Raw genomic sequence first — 27,713 nt, forward strand, 5'->3', positions numbered from 1 at the left:
ACAGTTGTGCCAAGCTTGTAGCGTCATAACAAAGAAGACTCGAGGCTGTAATCGCTGACAGAGGAGCTTCAACATAGTACTGAGTAAAGGGTCTGAATACTTATTTCAAGGTGATATTTCAAGGGGGTTTTATACATTTTTCTAACATTTCTTAAAAAAGAAAACACCGTTTTTGCTTTGTCATTATGGTGTATTGTGTGTAGATTGAGAGGATTTTTTTATTTATTGTTTAAACTATTTTAGAATAAGGCTGTAACATAACAAAATGTGGATAAAGTCGAGAGGTCTGAATACTTTCCAAATGTTAATGTTGGTTTATGGGTTAACAAGTTTAACATGTGACATAATTTATAATGGTCTAAGATGTCTGTTAAAAAAACAGCCCAATAGACAATGAATAGGAGTTGTGTTTGCCCCCGTCAGGTGTGTGGCCCTGTGCAGTCTGGGTATCTGGCTGTGTGAGGAGTTGGTCCACGGCACCCAACACACTCAGATCAAAGAAGCCCTCAACGTCATCTGTGTCACTCTGAAGGTAGCTATATATAATATGCCACTTTAGACAAAAGCGTCTGCTAAGTAAAGTGACTAATAGTTCTGTGAGTGAGTGAGTGGGTACATTTCTAGTATGTGATCGTTGCAGGAATTGAACCCATAACCTTGGTGCTTTTGGCATCATCTGTCATGCAAAGTGACTTGAATTTTGAAATGTGTTGCCTTGCCTTCATCCCTTGCCATGGGAAGTGTTCTGTTGCAGTCCCTGGTTAGAAGTAGCACAGCAGCAGAAGTCTCCCTGTGGCCTGCCCTGGTCTGTGTGGTGTTTACTGGCACACTTAGTTTTAGCCTGCCTGGAGAGAGAGAGCGATGGGCTGCACTGAGTAGCCAGAAGAAGCTTACTGACAGTACCGACTGGTCTGGGCCCCCCCCCACCCCCACACACACACACACACACACACACACACACCACCCAACTCTAACCCAGCTAAATCTGGCCCGACTGTCAACATGTTTGGCTTCTCCACTGCGCTCCACTCTCCTCAGACAGAAGGCTAATCCAGTGAAGAATGCATGCTCCACCGACCTCAAGGAATTATTATATTTCTATCGTCTGAAATGAGGGCGCTTGCCAAACGGCCCCCCTTCTCTCCCTCCTCCTGTCCATACTGTTATCCAATCAAATGGAATGGCTGGTGATCCAGCCCATTGTTTTGTGTGGGCATTGGCACTGCTGGTCTGGAGAAGCACTCTGCAGTCTTCCTGAGCCAGGGTCACAATGAGAAGGAAAGGAGGGTCGTCTCCCTGAGCCCCTCACACACCCCTCACACACTCACAATGGCTCTTCCTCAATTGTATAATAGGTCCGTCCTCTCTTCACCTCCTTTCCTTTATTGCACTGATCTGAAATAACTGGCCAGGTGAAAGCCTGTCACTTTTTCACCTATCAAGTCTTTTCAAATTGGTGCAGATGAAGGGGAGGAGATTTTTAAGCAATTAAGATAGTGCCAGAAGGAGGAGCAGGGAATAGGAGGGTTGCCTCTCCCTGTGCCCTTTCAGCCTACACCTCTCACAATGAGAGGAGGGTCGAGCCCCCCACCCTCCCTCTCAATGAGTGTTTGGGCCTCTTCCAGTCAGCAGAATTAGGCTCATCCACATCTTAATCCTGATCACAGATCAAGACAGTCTCTGACACAATGTGCTGTTTTTCTCCTGTCAGCTTGGCTCTACACCAGGGATGGGCAACTTTGATGGGGGGTGGGGGCCACAAAAAATTTGAACTCATCATGAGGGGCTGCAGTGGCTCGTGGGTCTGCGTACCCACATCCATACTCACACATGCAGTCAGAGCCATAGCCTTTTGGGGGCCCTAAGTTAAGTTGTGTTGGGGGAGGCAGTTTTATAGCAAGTTTGCTGCAATTCTACCGTTTTGCCATGGAGTGGAGAGAAGATTTAGTAATTTTGTAACTCATTTCATGCAATTCTAGTAATTATGCCATAGGGTGGAGAGAAATGTTTGCTGTTTTTAATATGGTATCTAAGTGAGTGACTAACAAAATCAATGGCCGCCCCCCCCCCGGTCGCTAATTCGACCATCTTTACTACAATCTACAAAATGTTAGCTGACAAGGGCTTATTAAGTGACTGTCATTTACTGACAAAACAAGCGAAAAAATGCTAATGCAACCACATCTCGAAATGGCACATAGGGTATTCTACTATTCTAACTCTCAACAGTAAGTTGAGATGTTTTTTATGTGTTTTTGGCGGGGGGGGGATTGATCTGCAGACCTACAAAAGGGGGGGCCTGCGGGCCGCAAGTTGCCCATCCTTGCCCTACACTACTCTACATCTGCTGTGTGTTTTTGTCTGTTTTTTGTTTTTCAGTTTCCAAATAAAACTGTCGCGCTGGTGGCCTCTGACATTCTGCACTTGCTCATAAACTGTGTCGATGACCTTCAGAAATTCCCCCCAGACACTCCAAAGAAAATAGTTGAGGTAAATTTGGGTGTCCATTTTTATTTATGCATTAAGGTATGTAAATTATTTCTGGAGCTTTTCAAGAGTATCCTTTTTAAATTACAAAACAATACAATATCTTTTTGCTTTCAATTTTTTTTAAACTCTTGTTTCAGATCCTCATAGCGACCGTAACTCACCTACTCCCCACTACAGAATCTTCCCCTCATGAACTGGACAAGAGGGTATGTCACCTCACCTCATACACAACTCTCCTAGTCAAATGGAGACCTATTAATAATACAACGTTACTGTTAGTTTTCTGTTTACAGTACTGGCCTGACACGTTTTTTTGCAGAAGCACAATTCATTTTCTGTCATGATCCAGTATTTTGTTCTCTGATTTATTGATGTAATGAAACTGTATTTGTTGTGGCCTGTCTGTCCCTAGTTGGTGGTGTCTCTGCTGTTGTGCCTCCTGGACTGGGTGATGGCTCTGCCTCCTAAGACTCTGCTGCAGCCTGTCCAAACACTCAGCCCTGACAAGGACAAGCCAGACAAGTCTGTCCTCAGCTGTATCTATAAGGTATGCCCAATCCAAAAATTGAACTTTCTAAATGAGCTTTCTGAAGTAGCGTTGTGAATTGATTGACTTCAAGACAATATATACAGTTGAAGTCGGAAGTTTACATACACCTTAGGCAAATACATTTAAACTCAGTTGTTCACAATTCCTGACATTTTATCCTTGTAAAAATTCCCTGTCTTAGATCAGTTAGGATCACCACTTTTATTTTAAGCATGTGAAATGTCAGAATAATAGTAGAGTGATTTATTTCAGCTATTATTTCTTTCATCACATTCCCAGTGGGTCAGTAGTTTACATACACTCAATTAGTATTTGGTAGCATTGCCTTTAAAATGTTTAACATGGGTCAAATGTTTCGGGTAGCCTTCCACAAGCTTCCCACAATAAGTTGTGTGAATTTTGGCCCATTCCTCCTGACAGAGCTGGTGTAACGGAGTCAGGTTTGTAGGCCTCCTTGCTTGCACACGCTTTTTCGGTTCTGCTCACAAATTTTCTATAGGATTGAGGGCAGGGCTTTGTGATGGCCACTCCAATACCTTGACTTTGTTGTCTTTAAGCCATTTTTCCACAACTTTGGAAGTATGCTTGGGGTCATTGTTCATTTGGAAGACCCATTTGCGACCAAGCTTTAACTTCCGGACTGATGTCTTGAGATATTCCTTTAATGTGTCCACATAATTTCCCTCCCTCATGATGCCATCTATTTTGTGAAGTGCACCAGTCCCTCCTGCAGCAAAGCACCCCGACAACGTGATGCTTCCACACCTGTGCTTCACGGTTGGGATGGTGTTTTTCAGCTTGCAAGCCTCCCCCTTTTTCCTCCGAACATAACGATGGTCATTATGGCCAAACAGTTCTATTTTTGTTTCATCAGACCAGAGGACATTTCTCCAAAAAGTATGTTCTTTGTCTCCATGTACGGTTGCAAACCGTAGTCTGGCTTTTTTATGGTGGTTTTGGAGCAGTGGCTTTTTCCTTGCTGAGCAGCCTTTCAGGTTACGTCTATATAGGACTTGTTTTACTGTGGATATACATACTTTTGTACCTGTTTCCTCCAGCATCTTCACAAGGTCCTTTGCTGTTGTTCTGGGATTGATTTGCACTTTTCGTACCAAAGTACGTTCATCTCTAGGAGACAGAACGCGTCTCCTTCCTGAGCGGTATGACCGCTACGTGATCCCATGGTGTTTATACTTGGGTACTATTGTTTGTACAGATGAACGTGGTACCTTCGGCCATTTGGAAATTGCTCCCAAGGATGAACCAGACGTTTTATCTGAGGTCTTGGCTGATTTCTTTTGATTTTCCCATGATGTCAAGCAAAGAGGCACTGAGTTTGAAGGTAGGCCTTGAAATACATCCACAGGTACACCTCCAATTGACTCAAATGATGTCAATTAGCTTATCAGAAGCTTCTAAAGCCGTGACATCATTTTCTGGAATTTTCCAAGCTGTTTACAGGCAAAGTCAACTTAGTGTATGTAAACTTCTGACCCACTGGAATTGTGGTACCGTGCATTATAAGTGAAATAATCTGTCTGTAAACAATTGTCATGCACAAAGTAGATGTCCTAATCGACTTGCTAAAACTGTAGTTTGTTAAAAAGAAATTTGTGGAGTGGTTGAAAAACAAGTTTTAATGACTCCAACCTAAGTGTATGTAGACTTCCGACTTCAACTGTAATGCCGACATATCCGATTTTACTTGTACAAATGCTAGCAGGGATCTCTGCTTCACGTTGACCGTAGCATATAGTGGGGTGTCGAGCACAAACCATGTAGTATTTCTTTGTGTTTAGGTTTTTTTTATTTAGTAATGGAGCTATTAGCAGAGGCTTTCTGTGGCAGGGCATCTGTCTATCTGTCTCTGAAGTCATTAATGGTGGAACAGTTCAGGACTGCTTCGTTACATCTTTAATACAGACTGTGGGGACTCCTTCCTAATGCATGCCACAGCTGGCACTGAGTGCACCCGGAATCACTCACTGCTCAGTAGTCAGTCCTCGGTAGTCAGCACTCAATCACGGCATTCTCTCTTCCCATTACCACCCTCTCTGTCTCCATGGAAACGCACAGTGACGGGATTGGCAGATAATTTAATTACTTTCTCTCTTTCTCTCTCTATAGAAAGCTACAGTCATGTGAAATATGGTAGTGTTAATTGATTGATTTCTTGGGGCTTTCTCCGATCTCCCCTTTCTTCCCTTCTCTACTCCCAGGTGCTGCATGGCTGTGTGTATGGGGCCCAGAACTTTAACAGCCCCAGGTATTTCCCCATGAACCTGTCAGACCTGACCAGTCCTGACTACGACCCCTTCCTGCTGCTGGAGAGTCTGAAGGAACCAGAGCCCCTCCACTCCCCTGACTCAGAACGCTCCTCCAAACTACAGCCTGTCACCGAGGGTAAGAACACTACCTGTTCTGTTGCTACTTCTCCTTTTCTCAGTCACATTGTCATCTCTACATATCCTACTCGTTCATGTTTTAGTCCATATAACCTCATGGATATTCAAAAGCCCCTTTTTAGAAACATCTTGGTTGCACTTTACACTACAGAGTAACTATAACCATGTTATTCCGATCCTGACATTTTTGTTTCCCCACTGAAATAATACCAACTATCTGATGAGGAGAGAGAAAATGGATGAGCTGAGTCCAGTCAGTGTGGCTGCTCTGCTCTGCCTCAGGTCTGGCCTAGCCCTGATATGTCTAGCCTTCTTCCTCATGGTGTCTAACGGAGGGTACCACTATATCAGTGCTAGGTGTGGCCTGGCTTGTTAAAGGTAGCAGTGCTAAGGACTGAATGTAATGTGAATGCAGCTAGGTTCCTCTGTGTCCTGACTCCTGTGTTAAATTCAGAGCAGCAGGGAGCCTCTGTACCTGGGCACCTGCAGCTTTTTCCATCAGGAGAAAATGACTAATCATTGGAGCACTTTGTGAGGCATGCTGCTTTCCTTCCAAAGTTAGCAACTAACTGTCTTTCTCTCCGGTCCTCTATCTATAATCCTCTATCTATCCATTTATTTGTTTATTTCACTCCTTTTCTTTTGGTGTGGCAGAGGATGGATGGAGGGAGGGAGGGAGGGAGGGAGGGAAGATGTTACCTTTTTATTTATACAGGTTTACCTCATTGAGATCAAAATTGCTTATGCAAGAGACACCTGTACCTAAAAGGGCACGTTCGATTTTGTTGGAGAGAGAGGGAGAGAAACCTGTCGTCATGTTCTGTCGATAGGCACATTCTTTTTCCCTGTAATGGCTCGCTCAGGGTTTGTGCAGCTCTGTGGGACTGTAATTATGCTTATTGCAAAGGGATGGCTGCTAGCACACTGAGTGTGATGGCATTGGCTTGTTCTCTGCATGGTGCCACACAGAAATGTAAAGAGATTCTCAGTTGGAGCCATTGAGGTATCTAGTGTTCTAACTGGAATCTAGCGCTCTACTACACAGACCTTGATTTCTTCATCATACCCTAAATGTGCTTTGATTGGCTAGATTCCACAGACAGAGTCCTCTCCCTCATCCCTCTACACTCTGTTGGAGATAAACTCTGACACTACAAATACCTGGTCCCACTGGGATGAGCTGATAACTACATGTTATTGACTGACTGACTGGCTGACTTCTCTTTTTCTATCTCTTCTCTGTTTATTGACACTGGCCTTGAAATGTCAACATTAAACAGATTCCAATACATACCCCTGTTCTAATTGTAGAGCTCTTCCTCTCTTTATCTTCTTATTCTTCCTCTCTCCCTGTAGTGCGGAGCCGTATTCAGCATGGTCTGATCTCCATCGCAGCCAGGACAGTCATCACCCATCTTGTCAACCACCTTGGCCACTACCCCATGTCTGGAGGCCCTGCCACCTTAACCAGCCATGTCTGTGAGAACATGGACAACCCATACAGCGAGAGCCCTGACCTGGCCCCAGAGCTCTTCGACGGGCCCAACCTGCAGTTCTTTGTCCTGAACGGTACCACCCTCCTGTCCTGTCTCCAGATCCGGGCTGAGGACGGTGTGCCCGGCGGTGGGATGTCTGCAGGCCTCACCACTACCAGCGCCTGTGTGAGGGTTATTGTTAGGGATATCTCCGGCAAACACTCGTGGGACTCGGCTGTACTGTACGGCCCGCCTCACTGTGCTGCTCCTAACCAGCCCCTGCACCTCTACAGTAAAAGACCTGCAGAGAGAACGAATACAGATGGGGAGAAGAACCGAGCAGGGGAGCTTGGAGAGAGGGAAGAAAATGAGAGGGAAGAGGGGACTGCACTGGAGGAGGAGGAGGAGGAGGAGGAAGAAGAAGTGGTTGTGGTGCTGGGAGAGGATGAGCTGGGAGAGGAGGAGCAGGGGGAGGCTGTGGAGGAGGAAGAAGAGGGGGAGGAGGAAGGTGCCTTGGAGCTGATGGCCCCGCAGGCCAAGCGTGTGTGTCGGGAGGTGGTTCCGTCCTGGGACTCCCTACGAGAAGATGACGTTCTAGATGAGATGCTGCAGTACCTGGGCTACTCCAGCCCCGAGTGTCTGCAGCGCGCCGGAGCCCCCCTCAACATCCCCGCCCCGCCCCCTGTCTGCGTCTCGGAGAAGCAGGAGAATGACGTGATCAACGCCATCCTGAAGCAGTGTGCTGAGGAGAGGGACTTTGCGGTGCACAGGGGGAATGGGCTGAACATGAGGGCTGTGGAGCAGGGGGAGCCGGAGCCCCACAGGCCCCAGTCAGCCTTCTACTACTGCAGGCTGCTACTCAACATCCTGGGCATGAACTCTTGGGAGAAGAGGTGAGAGACCAACCACACCACAAACTAGGGTCCTGTACAGTGGGGCATGAAGCAGGAGAACATTTTTTTGAAACTGAGTGAAAGCGAGGTACTACCCTGTCCAAAATGAAAAGCCCATTTTCAGTTTCCATTTCAAACCGTTTCAAAAAGTTTTGCTACATTGTGCCCTACTGAACACAACCAAAATCATAGTTTACAGTTGATTTAAGTTTTTATAATGAAATAGCTTTATTCTGTAGGTATTAGTTTAGAGAACTGGGACATTTGATGAAAATGTTTTAGAAATCCAGTAGATTCAGGTAGAGGATGGGTATGTGATTTAACTTTAGCTTGTCGGCTTTGGCTTGTTTTCCTAGCTTGTTCCAGGTACTGTGCTAAATTCAGATAGTGGGAAACTGCATTCTGTGTCACTGCTACCGCAAGCCTTGTTTGTCTCTCAGCCCGTCAGATTTAGTATAATCAGCTTAGACTAGATAGTCCAGCTCTCGCACTCTCTCTCTTTGTCTTTCTGTTTATCTCCCTCTTTCTCTGTTCATCTCCCTCTCTCTCTGTGTCCGTATGTCTGTCTCTCTCTGTTTCTCTCTATAATCTCATCCACCTCATTATCACCACACTTCACTTAAATTACTTTACTTAGATTCATTTCCGAAGCAGCTATTTCTGATGGCTTTTCCCATTGCATTGATGTCTTTGAAGTATTATCTCATTGTATTACGAGAGATGGATGCTGGGTCTTTATTGATGAGAACTAATTGGGCTAAATGGAAACCGCGCATCACATCGAGCCCTAATGGCCGTGTTTATCAGTGAACACATGTTTTCTCCATCCATCTATCCAGGAGCAGTGCTCGACATAAAAATAGCCCTTCCATTCATTTCTCCCCCTCATTACTCGTCCGAAAATATATCTTTAACAGGTTTGTGTGTTTTGAAGGGGGGGGGGGTTATGATTGTGATTGGGGGGGTTTATATATAAAGATCTCTTTATCTTATGAGTGGAATGGAGGGACAGGCAGTAGAACATACATTTATTAGCCTACTCCCATCATACAAAGGGAGAATAAAAGGACACAGACTTTCAAAAACCCTGCCTCTCTCTCCTTTAAAAAAACATTTTATTCAATCACAATTTTAAATTTAAAAAAAAATGCATCACTTTCCTTCTCCTGGCATTCATACCACATTCAGTGTTTCCCCTTGGGTTGTTTTCAGCAGCTGTGGCAAAGTTGGGGCGGCCGGTAGCCTAGTAACCGAAAGGTTGCAAGATCGAATCCTTGTGCTGACGAGGTAAAAATCTGTCGTTCTGCCCCTGAACAAGGCAGTTAACCCACTGTTCCTAGGCTGTCATTCTAAATAAGAATTTGTTCTTAACTGACTTGCCTAGTTAAATAAAGGTTAAATAAAAAAAGTTAGCGTATGGGGCGGTAGTGGGCGTGGCCAATAATTGCGGGGTCTCAACTAAAGTTTTTAAAGTCTCTCTTGGCTGCAGATATTTTATTATTTGCTGTGTTAAAGCTAATTTCCTGCAATTCTACACATTTTTTTCCATGAGTGGCTCAAGCATTATAACAAAAATATATACATTTTTAACCCTTTTCAGACAGCCAGCGGAATATCACCTACAGTACCTCGCGTAGTACACCACTTGTCCCTTAGCCACCGGTGACCATAGCAACAAAATAAACAAACATCAACGTGCGAATAAATAATCGGTATAAGACTATAAGCATGCATACAAACGTATTTACATGCAACATAAATTATTCATCCAAAATGGATTAGAAAACAATTATTTTAGTTCAAACGTGACTCTGTAAACTGATAGTGTTAGCTAGCTAGAGTGAGCTGGTGCTGCTGTTGGACATGCGTGCCGACGTATCACCACGCAGGCAACGTTTTCTACTGTGATTGGTCAACAACGACAGCACCGCTTCAAGAATAGAGCAGAATCCTATTTTCTCCGCCTCGGCTGCTTTGCTTCCATGGGCACGAGCACCACTGACCGCTCCGCCTGGATAGAATTTTGCCACCGTCTAGGCTTCATTGAAAATGAATGGTCCAGCCTTTCTAGTGCACGCTGTCTCTTAGCGCCTTTAGACTCTGTCTAGTTTTTATTGGTGATTGTTCGTTTTCAAAGATGATCTTATCAAAAATATATAGCTCCTTTTATCTTTTCTACATACTTTATCAGGTTTTAGTAGTTTAAGTTTACACTGACAGCATTTTCCATCCTGAAAATTATTTTGACTATAGTGGAAACACTGCCATTTATTCCTCGTTAGACTAATATATTGCAATTCACTCTCGGGGGTAGCGAGCTTGCAGGAACTGTGTAATAACGGCCTTTCATGCTGTTCCCGCTTGCCGCCTCTGAAATGGCTCACTTTCAATGGAGAAAATGAAGACCATTACGTTGTAACAAGCTAATATAGAGGCCTATACTCAAATGGTGAAAGGGTGGGAGGAGGAAAAACACCACGAAACAAAGTCCTTTCATGAAAGTAGTCGTGGCTTTTACACCCCCCACTTGAGGACCTCTCGCCTACACTAAGCTGCTAATGTTCAAGCTCCAGATGGGAGAACATAAGGCACAATTTTAAAAACTCCATATCTCATGTTGTGACGCCGGTAACTAAGATCTAAGCTTATTGATTTCTCAGGATCATCTGTGCGTTGCTTGCTATAAAGTAGCAGAGTAGTTGTGTTTTTAGCTAAAATCTTGTGAGTGATGATTTTGGGGGGCTTCTCAGTTGTTTGGCTGTGGTTTGACTCGATTGGTCTGATTTTCCAGGAAATACTGTGACTAAAACAAAGTGGTGGTCATTTAGGAGTGTGGGCCTGTTAATGGGCGAGAGAGAGTCTGGAGGGAGAGGTCTGGGGCTACTCAGTGAATGTATGTGGACTATAGCCCTAATCACCTGATCACTGTCTGCCTGTAGGGAGTGAGGATGCAGGGCCTTGTTGTTGAATAGACTAGAATAGATACTTTATTGTCCATACTCCGTGTGTTGTTGCAGTCAAGCTTGATAATCTTTAGAATCTATACCAAGACCTCACGGTGTTGTAAATATAATCTGTAGGCTATGTAGAATCTACGCCACAATTCTTTATGCCAATGGCATATACACTTGTTTTCTGTCATAGGAGCAACTTCCATCTCCTGAAGAAGAACGAGAAACTGCTTAGAGAGCTGAAGAACCTTGATTCCAGGCAGTGGTAAGTTACTGTTTCTCTTTCAGACTGAAAAAGTGACTGTTTTACTTTTAGGAAACAACAAAAATGTGTCCTTATCTTTCTCTTCTTGTTCATCGTCTTTTCTCCCAATGCCCCTCTTTTCCTCTAGTCGTGAGACTCACAAGATAGCTGTGTTTTACGTGGCGGAGGGGCAAGAGGACAAGCACTCTATCCTGTCTAATACCAGTGGTAGTCAGGCCTACGAGGACTTTGTCTCTGGGCTGGGCTGGGAGGTAAGACAGACCCCTACTCTCTGCACTACAACCTTTCAGCATCACTGTATATAAGCCTTACATGTATCATTAATAGTGAGTTATATTAATATTACGTTGTATTGTTTCTGCCTCTTGGAGGGACTTTGTGACGTGGGTGGTTAAGGTTAATGTATGGTTGTGTCCCTTGCTGATGGTCCTTTGTGTGTAACAGGTGAATCTGACCAGTCACTGTGGCTTCATGGGAGGTCTTCAGAGGAACAAGAGCACGGGTCTGACCACGCCTTACTTCGCCACCTCTACCGTGGAGGTCATGTTCCACGTCTCCACACGCATGCCCCCCGACTCTGACGACTCACTCACCAAAAAGGTCTGTTATGATATTCCAGGAAACGGCAGTTGACGTCTGTGTGAAAAAAGTCATGTCTGACAGCATCCTGTTATGCTCTCTTATTGAGATGCACACAATCTGTCTGTACCGCTCACTCCCTTTTCACCCAGTCAGCAGGGTGTAGGTTATTCTGTGTTGCCACCTTAGATGACCACTGATCCCCCTACAGAGAGAGAGATACCCAATGTCTGCTCTGTGTCTTACACAGACACCACTCTGTAGCGCTTGTCTGTACCACCCGACTCTTACAATGCGGAAACAAAAAGACAGTCTCAGACGACACTGTTCATAGTCCACTACTAACCATTATATGACCAGCTCTCTCAGGTGGCTCACATTTCTACCTGCAGAGAGCTGTTTCTGTGTGAACATGATCCCCACAGAGAAACATGCCATGTTTTGCTACAGAAGACTAGAGGAAATGAAATGTCCTTCCAGCAACCGGGGGAGTGGGGGAGAAATAATATTCTCACCTTCATCCCCCTCTCTCTCATGTCCTCGTGAAGCCCTTTCCCCTTCTGTCTTGCTTCATATCCCTTTACCTCACTCACCTAATTATTTCTCTTTTCTCCTTCCCGTTGGAACACGGCAGCGTTTCTCTCTCTTTCCCCCTCCGTCACTTTTACCTCAGACTTCACCTCTCTCCGTTGTTTTTGTCCTCTTCTACAAATGTCCATCTGCATTGGTATTATTTTTCAGCAGGCAGGCAGAAATGGAATAAGAGCGCAGAGGGCTTGGGCTGTAATGAGTTTGTCTGTGAGGCCGGCCCATGATACAGCCTGTAGCCATAAATGGCCGCGGCGATGCAGGATGAACAATGAAGTATCGTTAGAGCTGTCCCCTCACTTCCCCTAGCATTCGTCTTCAACAGTGGCATTACACACACAGCCCTGGCCAGACACTAAGGTGCTGCTAATACGAACAACAGACTCATTAATGAACGCAGACCGACAGCAGGGGAATATTGAAATGGGGTGTGTATGTTTTGGGAGGAACCTAGTTTGACCTGAGAAAGACGTTCATGGGGGGGCGTTCTAATTGGATTACAGCGATTGCCAATAATACACACGCATAGCTGCAGTGATTTCATGTTGAGTATAGTAGATGAGAGGATTGGGATTGTACCAGAGGAACATTGTGGTGTATAATGACTTGTAATAAGCAGATGGATCGTTAGCTGTGAGTTTTAATTTCCTTCCCCTTGTTCTGCAGCGGCTTAGATGAGCTGAGAGGGGTGTCTTTTATCACAGTCTGATTTGAGGGGTTGAATAACGACCTGAAACACCACTGATTGCTTGCTTCCTGTGAGCATTGTCTGGTTCTTCACTCACACTGCTGATAATGTGAACTATCATGCATCCAGTCCGTCAGATGACCTCTAAGATATGACCCTAAAATGAAGGAAAATTCTTACCACCGTATCTCACATAAGAGCCTCCCATTTCATTGCTCAAATCAGTCATTCCATCCTCCAGCCCCCCAAAACGCCTGTCTGTCTTCATGTACTGCACCAGTCCTCACCGCTCTACTTATAATTCGTTGCTGCAATTAAGGTGGGTATGTATGGCAGCAAAGCAAGGTTTGTACACTACATGGCCAAAAGTATGTGACACCTTTTGAAATTAGTAGATTCGTCTATTTCAGACAAATCGAGCACACAGCCATGCAATCTCCATTGACAAACATTGGCAGTAGAATGGCCTTACTGAAGAGCTCAGTGACTTTCAGCGTGGCACCGTCATAGGATGCCACCTTTCCCACAAGTTAGTCAAATTTCTGCCCTGCTACAGCTGCCCTGTCAACTGTGAGTGCTTTTATTGTGAAGTGAAAACGTCTAGGAGCAACAACGGCTCAGCCGTGAAGTGGTAGGCCACACAAGCTCACAGAATGTCACCGCCGAGTGCTGAAGCGCGTTGCACGTAAAAATCGTCTATCCTCTGTTGCAACACTCACTACCGAGTTCTAAACTGCCTCTGGAAGCAACGTCAGCACAAGAACTGTTTGTCGGGAGCTTCATGAAATTGGCTTCCATGGCCAAGCAGCCACACACAAGCCTAAGATCACCATGCGCAATGCCAAGCATCGGTTGGAATGGTGTAAAGCTCGCCGCTATTGGGCTCTGGAGCAGTGGAAAAACGATCTCCGAAGTGATGAATCACTCTTCATCTGGCAGTGCGATGAACGAATCTGGGTTATTGCGGATGCCAGGAGTACGCTACCTACCCCAATGCATAGTGCCAACTGTAAAGTTTGGTGGAAGAGGAATAATGGTTTGGGGTTGTTTTTCATGGTTTGGGCTAGGCCCCTTAGTTCCTGTGAAGGGACATTTTAACGCTACAGCATACAATGACATTCTAGACGGTTCTGTGCTTCCAACTTTGTGGCAACAGTTTGGGGAAAGCCCTTTCCTGTTTCAGCATGACAATGCCCCAGTGCAGAAAGCGATGTCCATACAGAAATGGTTTGTCGAGATCGGTGTGGAAGAACTTGAGTGGCTTGCACAGAGCCCTGACCTCAACCCCGACTGCGAGCCAGGCCTAGTTGCCCAACATCAGTGGCTGACTTCACTAATGCTCTTGTGACTGAATGGAAGCATATCCCCGCAGCAATGTTCCAACATCTAGTGGAAAGCCTTCCCAGAAGAGTGGAAGCTGTTATATCAGAAAAGGGGGGGACCAACTCCCTATTAATGCCCATGATTTTGGAATGAGATGTTCGATGACCAGTTGTCCACATACTTTTGGTCATATAGTGTACGTGTGGGTGGTGGGGGGGCCCCCCAAACCCCCTTGTTTGTCCCAAATTTCACCCCATTTCCTATGTAGTGCACTACTTTCGACCAGAGCCCAATAGTGCACTATATGGGGAATAGGGTGCCATTTTGGATCACATGTCTGTCATAGTGAGGGGCCTGGAGCGTAGCTCTCGCTCCTGCTCCCCCTTCACCCGGCGGTCCGCGCTGCACATGGCCATAATGTAGCCAAATTAGATCTGGCCGTGGCTGTCCCCCTGGTTAAACTCATATCATGACTCCTCAGCAGCTGATTGGATTTGGAGAGGCTGGAGGAGATGCTATCCAACAGAGCAATCTGCAGCTAGACACTAAACCATGTTAACCAGACACTAAAGCGTGTCAGCTCAGCCAGCAAGAGAGCGGCCAGCAGGCGCGCGCACACACACACACACACACACACACACACACACACACACACTCCAGCCCGCATATTTATTCGTTTGTTGTTTTGACTAGTACCGTTCCCCCATCTCCCCACAGACAGTGACAGGCGTATCGAAGGTTGAAGGCTGAGAATACATCCACACCCTCTGGGTCTTAAGATTTATGAATGAGGGCTGCTGATGTGATATGTGAAGAGGGAGATGTTTCATGCAGCAGCTATCTGCTCTGCAATGGATGAGGATTACATTTTGTGAATTGCTGGGAGGAAAGAATGAGTTTCCTATTTGTTGAGAGCAGAGGATGAGAACAAGGTGCTATACAGGCCAGGGTCATGTTCATTAGGGCTCAAAACAGAAACATTTTATGAGCTTTTATTATTAGATAAGTCCATGTAGTCCCTCCTGGTTTCATCAGTTTTTGTACCTAATGAACACACTGTGGCCCTCAGTGATTGAGTGAACGGTAAGATGGAGAAAACGTTAGAAAGATGGAGTGAAGGTGAGAAGATGGAGTGAACTGTGGAAGATGGATGGGTACTGGGGTCTAAAGCAGCGTGTGGCGGGGGCGGCACCTGTCACTCTTCAAGGTTAATGATAGAGGAGTCTTAGGCATCCAGCGACCTCTCTGCCTGCCCCACACAGGACACAATGTGTTAGAAGATCCTGGATGAATGAAGGAGCCTTAGACACTGTATTCAGTGTTTCACAGTAGGAGTGCTGATATAGGAGCAGTTTTCCGTTTTAGAACACAATGAAAAAGATTATATGAACAGGGGGTGGAAATTGATCCTACATCAGCACTCCTACTCGGAGATGCTTTTTGAATAGGGGGCCCTGAGAGAATGAGAATCAGACAAAGACGGCCTTAGTTTTGACATTCATCGGGGATGCCAAGCTCCAGGCTCTCACTTAAAGTGTGACTGTGTTCAATCGTCCTCTGCCATGTGAATGAATTACATGAACTTGAACACTATTTTTGAAAACGTCAACATTGACGTCCACTCACCCTGTTGCTCTCTCTCATCTCTTCCCCTCTCCTCCTCTCATCTATGTCCTCCTAGCTACGCCATCTTGGGAATGACGAGGTGCACATCGTGTGGTCGGAGCACTCCCGAGACTACAGGAGAGGCATCATCCCCACGGAGTTTGGCGACGTCCTCATCATCATCTACCCCATGAAGAACCACATGTACAGCATCCATATCCTCAAGAAGCCAGAGGTGGGTTCAGATCTGTCCCACATCCACCCGAAACTCCCATGTCTATAGATGTTTTCTTCATCACATTAACATTATGGTATCCTAGATTCCATTTCCTATCATTGCCCTTGAGCAAGGCACTTAACTGCTTAACTGCTCCAGGGGCGCCGCATCTTGACTGACCCTGGCTTCTAACCCCTCCTTTTTGTGTGTGTTTCTCGTGGGGGGTTGGATTAAAAGCAAAAAAAATAGAAATGTCTTTGTTCTGAAAAATGACAATGGACAATAACAGCTATTCCTGCTGCAGTGTTCTATTTTATTTGATATATATATTCTATATATCTCAAATAAACATGTCTCGCGGCACTCCTGCTTCCTGCTCAGTTATGTCCGGACTAATCGGGTCAACAGGATTCTTAGAATTAAATTGCGGTATGGATATGGCTAGAAGATGGGTCTGTCCCTTCAGAGTCTGGGGAAATGTGGAAAGATGACCAGATAAGGACAAAAAAGAGGTCTGGCTTTCATGAAAGTCAATTCTGGCACTGAAACAACATCAGCCATAAAGTGCTTTTATGTTATTTTATCAAATGAACATTGCATTCCCTGGGATCTGAGAGACGAAGATCACTATTTACTGTTATTGGTTTATAAAGTTTCTTATATCGTTCTGGCTTTATCTAATCAATGGTAACTTCCGGTGTTGTTTTCTCTTTCTCTCTCTTCGTCCCTCTTTCTCACTCTACCCCCTTCCAGGTCCCATTTTTCGGGCCGCTGTTTGATGGAGCCATAGTGGATGAGAAGATCCTTCCCACCATGGTCCGGGCTACAGCCCTCAATGCCAGCAGGGCTCTAAAATCCCTCATCCCCCTCTACCAGAACTTGTATCCTTCCCCATCTCTCTACCCTGACTCTGCCTACCTCAGCCCTGTCCAGCACACTGCCTGTAGGGGGGAGATAAAACCACAATACACTGCGTGATCTGTTACGCCTATCCTCGCCTGTGGCTAGTGCTGTCACGTTAACGTGTTTGTTGAGCTTGTTATTTTTCACTAGCAAGGGAGATCAGTAGAGTGTGTGTCACCTTGCTGTAGAGACGGGCAAAGGAAATAGGTTGACAGACAGACCAGCTCCTGACTGCACTGCAAGCTAAGGAGACGTAATGGTTGAACAGCGTCTCTCTCGATCGATAATGATCGATGTCTCATCCCCTTCCGCACTGTATTTTTCAACATGCAGAGCTTCACATTCTGCTTGGTGCAAAGAGGTGACAGCATTTTTCTCCAATAGACCGCAGGAGCCTCTGATCATTGCCCATCGTCTCCTAACGATGATTCAGAGCAATTTGCTTTTGAAATGGTTGGGTAGTGATTTCTATTTTGCCGCCGCTACTTTGATTCACACCAGTGCCAATATCATGGCTGCTCTTAAAAACATGAATTTTACTTGATCCCTTTGAATGGCACTTTTTTGGAGTGATTACGTAGATTTATTTTAGCCAAATTGTTTCAATATTGTTTCAATAATGAAATGCTTCAGTAGCAATTTATTTCTCGTGGCCTCTTTCTTTTCACTTTGAACTCACCATTACTAATAGCATGGCTTTTAAACTCAGTCCATTACTAATAGCATGGCTTTTAAACTCAGTCCATCACTAATAGCATGGCTTTTAAACTCAGTCCATCACTAATAGCATGGCTTTTAAACTCTGTCCATCACTAATAGTATGGCTTTTAAACTCTGTCCATCACTAATAGTATGGCTTTTAAACTCAGTCCATCACTAATAGTATGGCTTTTAAACTCAGTCCATCACTAATAGCATGGCTTTTAAACTCAGTCCATCACTAATAGCATGGCTTTTAAACTCAGTCCATCACTAATAGCATGGCTTTTAAACTCAGTCCATCACTAATAGCATGGCTTTTAAACTCTGTCCATCACTAATAGCATGGCTTTTAAACTCAGTCCATCACTAATAGCATGGCTTTTAAACTCTGTCCATCACTAATGTTGGATCTTTTGAATAGTAACATATTTTTGTCAAATAGTTTCAATATTGTCCAATAATATCGCTGTAACAATGTTACAAAATGTACGTAATGTCAATATGAACGTTAATGCTTCAGTATATTATACCTTGACTCAATAGAAAAAGCCTCCAGCAGTTTCTATGCCATGTAGAAATACACTCAAATCTATAACCAAGTACCACTTTGCCCTCCAGTCCAGTTTGCTTCTAGGTACTGAAGCTTCTAGGTACTGATTTATTTTATTCCTCCCTGGAAAGTGCTACTATGTTGACCACTCAAGCTCACATGCTTCAAATCCCCACCTCTAAATACTCTATCTCAACCCTCTAACCCCTCTTTTCAAGCTCTTCTCTTTTCAAAAAAGGATAATACTGCTTGAAAACAAAGCAAAAAATAAGGGGGTAAAAAGCCATTCGCATCTGCCATGTTCTCGGAGCGAATGATTGTTTGGCTCGGCTTGAGACTGCTCGCAGCAATCTCACCCGTGTGTGTGTGTGTGGGGGGGGGGCAGAGCAGGGCTCGATACTGGACTGGGCTATTGATTGGCGTGAGTTGCACCGGTCGATGGGCCTGACAGCCAGAATTACAGTAATCTGTCATTATCGACGGATGTCTTTCCAGACTATCTCTCTATCTGCCTCCAGCCCCTCTTTGTTTTGTTTTCTTCCCCTCTTTTTTTTATTTTCTTTTACTTCAGCTTTTCTCACTCTTTTGACAAAATGTGTGTGAGGGGGGACAGAGATCTTGTCTTTCAGCAGGCAACTAATTGAAGTCTGTTTAAGGGATGATTCATAGCGATGTTTTAAGTGTGTGTGTGTGCGCGGTCGCTGCTTTCGTGTTTGCGTGTTAAGGGAGATGTTCTCTAAATGCCTTCCACTGAGGGGCTTTTAGGGAGCACTGAGGCAGAAGGAATTGAGTGGTCCCACTGGACCAGCAACACTGTGACACTGAGCAGTACTTAGTTACCTGTTGATAGAGCAGCAGAGCACAGCCAGTAAACGGGCGGGCGGGCGGGCATGTTGGGCCACTTTCTCCTTTCATTCCTCAACAGTAGATGTACAATGGTTCTGCAACAACAACACCCCCCACCACCACACCACCACCTCTGACGGATCGTTCTTGTACAATGTGAACAAACAGCATTATTGACTATGATGATTGTAATGACGTTATTAGTGAAATCCACTGGAGAAAAGGATTTCCTGTCTTCCTCTAAGGATGATTGGTTATTTCCTGTGTTCTGCTGTGTTCTGGAATGAGTCCTTGTTTTGTTTTACGGAACAAATTTAGCATTCAGTGCTGTAATTTTCCTTTTTCGGTTAGGAAACAGGGTGCAGCGGGTTGGAAATTGAAGACTCAACCAATATACTATTGAAAGGTGGAATTACATATTGAGTCCCTATTTAATAATGTATGATCTCTGTGAGTGGACTTGAAATCAGGTCAAACTGCGTTACAGCAGCAAACTGGAGCTTGTAGTGATGGTGTGACGTAGGTTAGTTCCCCCACAATCCCCCTGGAGTGCAGCGGTGCCCAACCCCGGAGCAGCTAAGTGATCCTGTTCATAAAGGAGAACACTGGGTTCTTTATCTCCTCCAGAGACTGCCCGCCTGCCGACCGCCTTGCTTTGTGAAACCACATCAAAAGAGCTTTTTCTCCTCTTATTCTTTTCCTCTTCGTCCTCTGCGTACCTTTTCTGAACGGAGCAGCGCCAGGGGATGAAGCCTGCTTTTTTGTTTGAGTCGTAGTTTTAGATGTTGTGAACACTCTCTCTCTGTCCGCCATCTATCCCTTTACCTCTCTTCTCTCTCTCTCTCTTCTGCCTCTTCTCCCCTCCTGCACGCGCCCGTCGACCCCGCTCTCTCTTCCACACTAAGTTTCAGTTCATGCTCTTGGCCCCGGGGCTCGTCCATCTGCCTCCACTCACTGATCCCTCATTTGCCATGACTGTGAAATCAGTGCTTGGAAGGGAAAAAAGGGCCCCCTTTTTCTGCTGCTGGTCTTAATGTCTGGTGGACTCAAATAGCAGATAGCTGCTACAGTACCTGGCGTCAGGCAGCGCTGCGAATCATGGCACGTCATGGAGCTGCTGGGCAAACACAGGCAGAGAGAGGCTCAGGGTAACACAGGCAGCATAACCCAGGCCTCTATCCTATCGCAGATATCAGGCTTTTGTTGCTACATTGCTAAGAGTAATCCAAGGGTCATGTAAACAGCCAGTTTGGAGATCTGTTCTGTGGCAGTCCACACACACACACACACACCAATGCACTCCCTCCCAGTGTGTTTGGGGGTAGTGTGAAAAAATGCTTTTAGTGTACCAGCTTGGAAAGTTGTTAACTAGCATAGTACAGGATAAGTTAACCATAGGCCTGAGCGGCGCGGCAAACGGAGTGACCACGCTGGTTAGTTAGTGTTAGAATGTTTGGGTGTGATTTAGAGCTAGGTTGACCTCTCTGGCCGTAGGGCCAGGGGCTCGACCATCCACCCTCTAGACCACCTCTACAGCCGGTGGACCATGTGGTCTGTCCGAGGTAAAGCCCCTTGATAATGTTCAACAACACATCCTCTGGTCTCCCTCTGTTTTGCCTATCTGGTATGTGTGTTTAGGAGTATAGGGGACTGTCAAGCTGTTTGGAAGGCAGACTAAAATGTAACTGTGTGAGCCGCGGCCATCTTCCATCTGTCAGTGGCCGATTGTGGAGCCGGGGAGACAATGTTGGTTGTGGAGGAGGAGGGGAGAGCGGAGAGTTGCTAAGCGGCTTCCCCATTGGCCCTGCCAGTCCAGTGGTTTGTGTGCGAGCCAGTGAGAGAATGGCGGTAGGGACAGCCACACACACACACACACACAAACACACACACACTGGCTTCTGATTGGCAGCAATCACTGCCCTGCTGCTGGGGTCAGCATATGGTGGAGCGTGATAGTGGAGGGATAGAGGGAGCGTTGGGTCAGTGCCTTCCTCCCTCTGCTCTGGCTCTGCCTTTTCCAAAGGCAACTGAGCTGATGAAAGCTTTGGGCTTGGGCTCCTTTTGTCCCTTCGCTCTCCCCCACACACAACCAGGCCCAGCCAAACGCCTAACGAGCAGCGCAGCCACACACTGCTAGCTCCCACAATGAGCCCCATTGTATCCCAGTAGCACTGCGGCCTGCTGGACTGTGTGTGTGACAGGGGGGGCTTAGCTACTCGCTAATTGTTTCCTGTCAAAGTATAAAAGGGGGGAGTAAATAAAGAAACATAGGCTGGGGTCACAACTAATCGCTCTCTCCCACTCCTCTCCGATTTTGTTTATTTTCTGGCTGGCTTTGACCCTAGCTGCTCTGTCCTCCTGACCTCTGTGATGCTGATGAGGACTCTGGCTGCATGGAAATATACTTATTTATTAATTTAGCACAGACAACATAATCTGTACACTAATTCAGATATGTCTCTCGACTACCGTGCTCTCTCGTACATTGTCAGCCAATTGAATTTAGATAAGAAGTAGATCTGATTATCGATCTAATTGCAGTCTAATGTGAAATTATATATCAAGATGCATCCATGAGCACATTATTCTTTTCCTATGCATAATTATCATCTTAATGTCGTACTATTTATACAGTTGATATCAGTCAGTGTTTATGGAACGTCTTCAACCTTGTTTTTATCTCCTAGTTAATCATTTTCTAGTTTTCCAGCTATGTTGTTGTGTTGCCTCTTTCGTGCCTCAGCATCAGAACTGTGCTCACACATAAGCTAGAGGCATAATGTTTTTATAAGAAGGTTTGTTCTGTCAGCCCCCCTCCTGGTTGGGGAAAGTGGGTAAACAAGCTAACCCCTTGGGGGGCTGGGAGGCACGGATGTGGAGAGCGGGCTCTCTGACAAGGTGTTTAGGATTCGCCGCAGGTTGGCTACAGGCGCCGAGATGAGGTGTGTGTGTGTGTGTGTGTGTGTGTGTGTGTGTGTTGGCCACGGGTCAGTTGTATGCTCGTAGATGAGCTGCCTGACTGGTAGCCCACAGCCTGAATCAATGCAAACTACCTGTGACCCATCTAGGCCCAAGACCACCAGCTGCCTGGATAAACACACTAGAACCACATCAGAACAGAACCAGTCTTCACACAGTAGCTGTTGTTGCTACTATAGAGCTGACTGTCCTAGATCATTATAAAGACAGGCTTTTTAAGAGCACACATCTCTTAGTGGCTTTCAATCCTCAACAACAAAAATAATTGAAAAGGTTAATGTGACGGTGTTGTCCTCACTGTTGCTTCCTTTAGGAATGTGTTTTTAAACCAATAGAGAAATGCACTATAATAAGGAAATGTATCATCTGATCTGTGGCTGTACAGTTCAAATTAATAGAATGTATGTATGTATGTATGTATGTATGTATGTATGTATGTATGTATGTATGTATGTATGTATGTATGTATGTATGTATGTATGTATGTATGTATGTATGTATGTATGTATGTATGTATTGGCTGTATAAAACGATTTATAACTGATTCTCCTACATACAGAGCACAGTCCAGGTGGAAAACAATTGACAGAAACGCATGTAAACTGCCCCACTTTCTGCAATTCATGAATCATAATTACCAGGTACGTGCGTGTATATGCGTTTGTTCATGCCCGGGATAACATTAGCACTCCCTCCTCTGTGCCCTTAAATGTTACATAATCGTTGAATTTGCGTCAGCAGGCACACGGTGTGAGCAGTGAGCACCGTCTCACCATCGGACGGGGGGGAGAGAGAGGCAGAACGGGCGACAGATAAATCAGGGCTGCAGGTCAGGTCAGAGCAATATTTCACAGGCAGGCCAGGCCTCCAATTGGGTTTGGTAGGAGATTAATAGGAGTGGATCTGACTCCAGAGGGCCCCAGATCTATGTCTGTGTGGCCCCAGGCGGAGAAGCATTAGCTGGGCTATCTCTCCTCTCATCTGGGGGCTGGGGATGGAGCGAGGGGGGCATTGGCTGTAATGACAAGGAGGGCTATGGCAGCCAGCCGCAGCACCCTCCATCCCTTCGTCCTCCTCCCAGTAATAAAATCACTGTTAGGGCTTCGATATCACAGCCATCAGATGGGGGAATAAACCGATTACCCTGCACTTCAGGGCACACACAGATTTCTGTAATCATAGTCTGTAAAAGTCCTTAAATTAAATTATGTGATGTTTTTTTCTTTCTCTCTTTCGGCTCTGTTCTCTCTACCATTGCCCTGTGGCACAGAATAAAGCAGGTAGCTATACGAACACTGCCAGTCAGAATCACTGATGTTGGGCCCATTTCTGCTACCCCATATTATTATTATTTTTTAACCATCATTCAATTTGATCATTCTCGTGCTGTGAGATAAGCAGTGGAGTCCTAGGATTCTTGTAGTCGCTGGTCCGATGACTAACGCTGGTCACGCAGGTGTCTGTGGTTATTTCAAAGTACCGGAGCTACGTCCAAAATGGCATCTTATTCCCTATATAGTACACTACTTTTGAACAGAGCCCAGAAGAAATGTATTGTCAAAAACCCCGACCTTCACCAAAACCCTATTGTTGGGCCATTTTACTGTTCGGGATGCTTCAGTCGATGAGCCTAATTGTCAGTAGATGTTGAATGTAATGTGCGTTCTAAACTGGGTTGATGATCATGTCCATATTGGCTCTCTGCTATTCTAGTGGGGCCCCAGTGGCCTGGCTGGCACATTGCAGAGCTGTATTGAGGCAGTGTTGCGGGACAGTTAGTGAGACATTGGGAAATGTGTCCTCTCTCTGTAGCTATGCTCTCGTCTCACAATAGAGAAGTGGGCTCTCCACATTCTGCATGCGTTTTCTTTCTGAAGATGCCAGCAGTGCAACAACACCCCACTTAGGACCGCTAGGTTAAAATAATAGAGCTAGATGTGGTGTGAGGGGGAATGAGCAAGTGTACAATTTAAAAAAATCCTCTCTCAGCTGGTGTGTGTCTGACACCCTGTACGTGTCAGTTCGGTCCCCTAGCTAGGCTTACACCTCTCCCCTCTCGTTTACAGTTGTAAATACCAAGGGTCCATACGGTTTGGAATAGTGCCACGTTAAAACAATTCAATGCTAGCTAGCTATTTGACTCATTGGGCACCACAGCCTGATATGTGCCCTCTGTACAGCTCATGCGTATTGTCTGCATTAACTGACGGGTCAATTCTCCCGACGACTCTTCTTTTTACAGATGAAGTATGTGTTTTTTTTTCTTTTTTTTCTTTACAGTTTCACTTGTCATTGTGTGTGAGCTCTGAGGTTTGTAGCAGGCCAGTGATGGGCCTGAGTTCTCTCTGTGCAGCAGGTCACTGATGGGCCTGAGTTCTCTCTGTGCAGCAGGTCACTGATGGGCCTGAGTTCTCTCTGTGCAGCAGGTCACTGATGGGCCTGAGTTCTCTCTGTGCAGCAGGTCACTGATGGGCCTGAGTTCTCTCTGTGCAGCAGGTCACTGATGGGCCTGAGTTCTCTCTGTGCAGCAGGTCACTGATGGGAGTGCTGCTCTGCTCAGTGGAGAGACCAACGCTCTTGGCCCTGAATCTCCAACTGGAGAGGAGAGCAACGGCTTGTTTAGAGCAACACAGTGCTCTGGAGAGGCTGGCAGCTCTCTCCTCCTGGCACACTCACTCCTTCATAACGGGGAAGCAGGGAGGGAGGCAGGGCACAACGACAACAAAAAGAGTGATCAATTTGGAGGCTATCAGCAGCAGCATGTTCTGTGTGCTGAATTAACACAGCGCCAGGGAACTGTTCCTGTAGCCCACCACGGTCCACACACACACAGCCTCCACCACACGCGCACACACACTCTCCACCACTGATAATGTGCTAACAAGCTCGCTTCTGGTGTCTCTTCACTGGCAATTTGTCCTCTTTCCTCCGAGAGCCGGGAGTTGAGCGCGGTGACAATGACATGCTCGGTAGGAGGGGGGAGAAGCCAGGTGCATTTTTCCCTTGTTTCCTTTTTGCCTTTCATCCACAGGGAAAATGAGTTTCTGGTGATACACAAAAGCCCCCTTTCTTTTCCCCCTCTCCTCTCCTGCTCCACTCCCCACTCGAGAGACTGGAAGGCTGAAGAGAGAACCATGCACATTCTCTAAAGACACTTTTCTTCTTTAACAAGCTGTTAAAAGTAATGCCCATCAAATTCAATTACAGTATATTTGTAGCCGGCCAGGGCATGTTTGATGGTTGAAAGATGTATAATGCAAAAATCTGTTTTTCTCTTCACCTCGTTTTTTTTTTTTTTGTAAGACACAAAAGAGCATCTCAAGTCAACAGTGCAGAGGATTAGTTGTCGTGGTGATGGCTGGCATTAGTGACGCGACACCAGGGCGAGTTGGCGGACACACGCAGAGCAGGGACAGACGAAGAGGAGAAAAGGAGGCTGAAATGATTACCATTAAATAACGCAGCAGTGGCGCTTCTACGGCTCACTCCTCTCAAAACTGAGGTCAGCCACAGCTACTGTTGTCCGACAATGCATGTTGGGCTACCTACATACAGGTCCCCCAACGCAGCACTTCACACAGTAACGTGTGTGCAGTGAATGAGGGTTATGTACAGTACTGATACTATACACTCAGACAGGCATGTGTCCTAAGAAACACAGGCTCTGCTACTGGGTTGGAACGTACTTCATACAGTAACCTGCCTGGGTGTCGTTGAATGAATCAGGGTGATGCACTGATGTCAAGACCCAATTGACGCGCGCGCACACACACACACACACTGATATGTTTTTCATTTCATTGGCTCGGTTAAACTGTAGAAAACCTGTTGACTTGATGAAGCACTGTGTTGCAGAATCTGCCTTTTCCCTCCATCTCAGACATCCATCCAGAGAGGTGATTGGTTGTGTTGTTTTCCTCCCGGTGTTAGTGTGCCCTGGTGTCAGAGTGACGTGTTGTGTTGGAGCCGTGTGGGGCGTCTTTGTCTCTAAGTGGCATGAAGAGGTGAGGTGTTGGCGTCTCATCTGGTGGCTGCTGGCTGACGTGCATTAACTTGTTCCTTCATTATTACTTTGACACACACACACAGGCGCTCACACAGAACACACACCCTGCTCCAAGGCCTTCTCACAGCCCTGAGTGGCATCTTTGATAGCTTTAACAGTGAGCAGGAAGTGGGGTGCTGGGAAAAGGCAGGTGGCAGATCCACTGGAGTGCTGTCCTCCCCCCGCTGTGCAGCCTATCACACTTTACCATGTTAGACGTCAGACTGTGTGTGTGTGACCGTTTAACAATGTTTTGCTGCTGTTCCTTGTGTCAGCGATCGCCAGGTGGCTCCTCACCCTGCGCAGTGAAACACTCGGCTGTTCCCAAAATATCCTCTCCCCCTCCTCACTCCAGCAGGAGAGGGTCCTCACCCTTTGTCTCTGTCACATGCTCTCTCTTTCTCTCTGGTTGTCTTTACCTCCCTCTCTCTCCACTTCTCTCGCCCCTCTGCCTGCTGTGTTCATGTGGGAAAGCCATATGCAACATCCTAACTAATCCAATTCAATCCATTAACAGAATACCATCATTTTTACTTAACTGGATAATAGAGACAGTAAAAAGGCAATTGTTGCCAAATGTCATGATATTGAAAAGCCAATGTTGGGTTCCTAACACACTTTTGATATTCTGGGTTGGACGGAGATGGTTGTGACTTGTCTCTCTTTACCTAGGAGCTTCTAATAGCAGTGGATGGTTGTCATTATGAGCAGAGAGTCTCTGATTAGGGAGACTTATTTGGTTCACACACACGGGAAGAGAGGGTAAGATTTAATCACAACTCTGTCGAATAAGTATGTGGGTACAATGCTGCACAGGTAATGCAGTCCCGAAGGGCATTATTTACAACCTGATTTTTGTATCTTGTATCTCCCTTTTGAGAGAGAGGTCCTGTGCCCTAATGTCTTCCATACTGAATGACCTTTGACCCTTGACCTGTGGACCAGCTACGAGGAGAGAGCCCGTTACCTGGAGACCATCGTCCAGCACCACCTGGAGCCAACCACCTTCGAGGACTACGCAGCGAGGGTCTTCTGCCCCGCCCCCTACCACCACCATCTCTCAGACCCCGGTATGACACACTCTCTACTCCCTCTACTCGGTCTGTAGCCCATCACAGTCCATCTTTCATATACTGCAACCAGTGGTGGAAAAAGTACCCAATTGTCATACTGTAGTAAAAGTAAAGATAACTTAATAGAAAATGAAAGTCACCCAGTAAAATACTACTTCAATAAAAGTCTTAAAGTATTTGGTTTTGAATATGCTTAAAGTATCAAAAGTAAAAGTATAAATAATTTCCGATTCTGTATATTAAGCAAACCAGACTGCCCAATTTCCGTGTTTTTATATTTTACGGATAGCCAGGGACACACGCCAACACTCAGACATCATTTACAAGTGTGTGAATTGTACCATTTTCCTGTCCTGCTAAGCATTCAAAATGTAACGAGTACTTTTGGGTGTCAGGGAAAATGTATGGAGTAAAATTACATGATTTTCTTTAGGAATGTAGTGAAATAAAAGTTGTGAAAATATACATACTCTAAAAAACTAAGTAGTACTTCTAACGTGTTTTTACTTAAGTACTTTTGTAGTGTTAGTTAGCAGTAGAGAAGTTTGGCCTGTTTGAGAAATGATCCACAAATTCTTCTGTGTAG

General features: G+C 45.6%; 1 protein-coding gene across 9 annotated transcripts in view; it reads left to right on the forward strand.

Moving 5' to 3' along the window:
- LOC106601189 (Ral GTPase activating protein catalytic subunit alpha 1) overlaps positions 1-27,713 on the forward strand; it is a 74,826-nt gene that overhangs the window by 40,731 nt on the left and 6,382 nt on the right. For all 9 annotated transcript variants that reach the window (XM_014193201.3, XM_014193174.3, XM_014193218.3 and 6 more), the window contains 12 exons: positions 424-532; positions 2,380-2,490; positions 2,628-2,696; positions 2,903-3,037; positions 5,260-5,443; positions 6,802-7,813; positions 10,958-11,029; positions 11,157-11,280; positions 11,474-11,629; positions 15,889-16,047; positions 16,783-16,910; positions 27,000-27,124. In XM_014193201.3, coding sequence (XP_014048676.2) covers positions 424-532; positions 2,380-2,490; positions 2,628-2,696; positions 2,903-3,037; positions 5,260-5,443; positions 6,802-7,813; positions 10,958-11,029; positions 11,157-11,280; positions 11,474-11,629; positions 15,889-16,047; positions 16,783-16,910; positions 27,000-27,124 — 2,384 coding nt within the window. The remainder of the gene's footprint in view (positions 1-423; positions 533-2,379; positions 2,491-2,627; positions 2,697-2,902; positions 3,038-5,259; positions 5,444-6,801; positions 7,814-10,957; positions 11,030-11,156; positions 11,281-11,473; positions 11,630-15,888; positions 16,048-16,782; positions 16,911-26,999; positions 27,125-27,713) is intronic.

This window comes from Salmo salar, chromosome 01, assembly GCF_965601325.2.
Source record: "Salmo salar chromosome 01, fSalSal1, whole genome shotgun sequence".
NCBI lineage: Eukaryota > Metazoa > Chordata > Actinopteri > Salmoniformes > Salmonidae > Salmo > Salmo salar.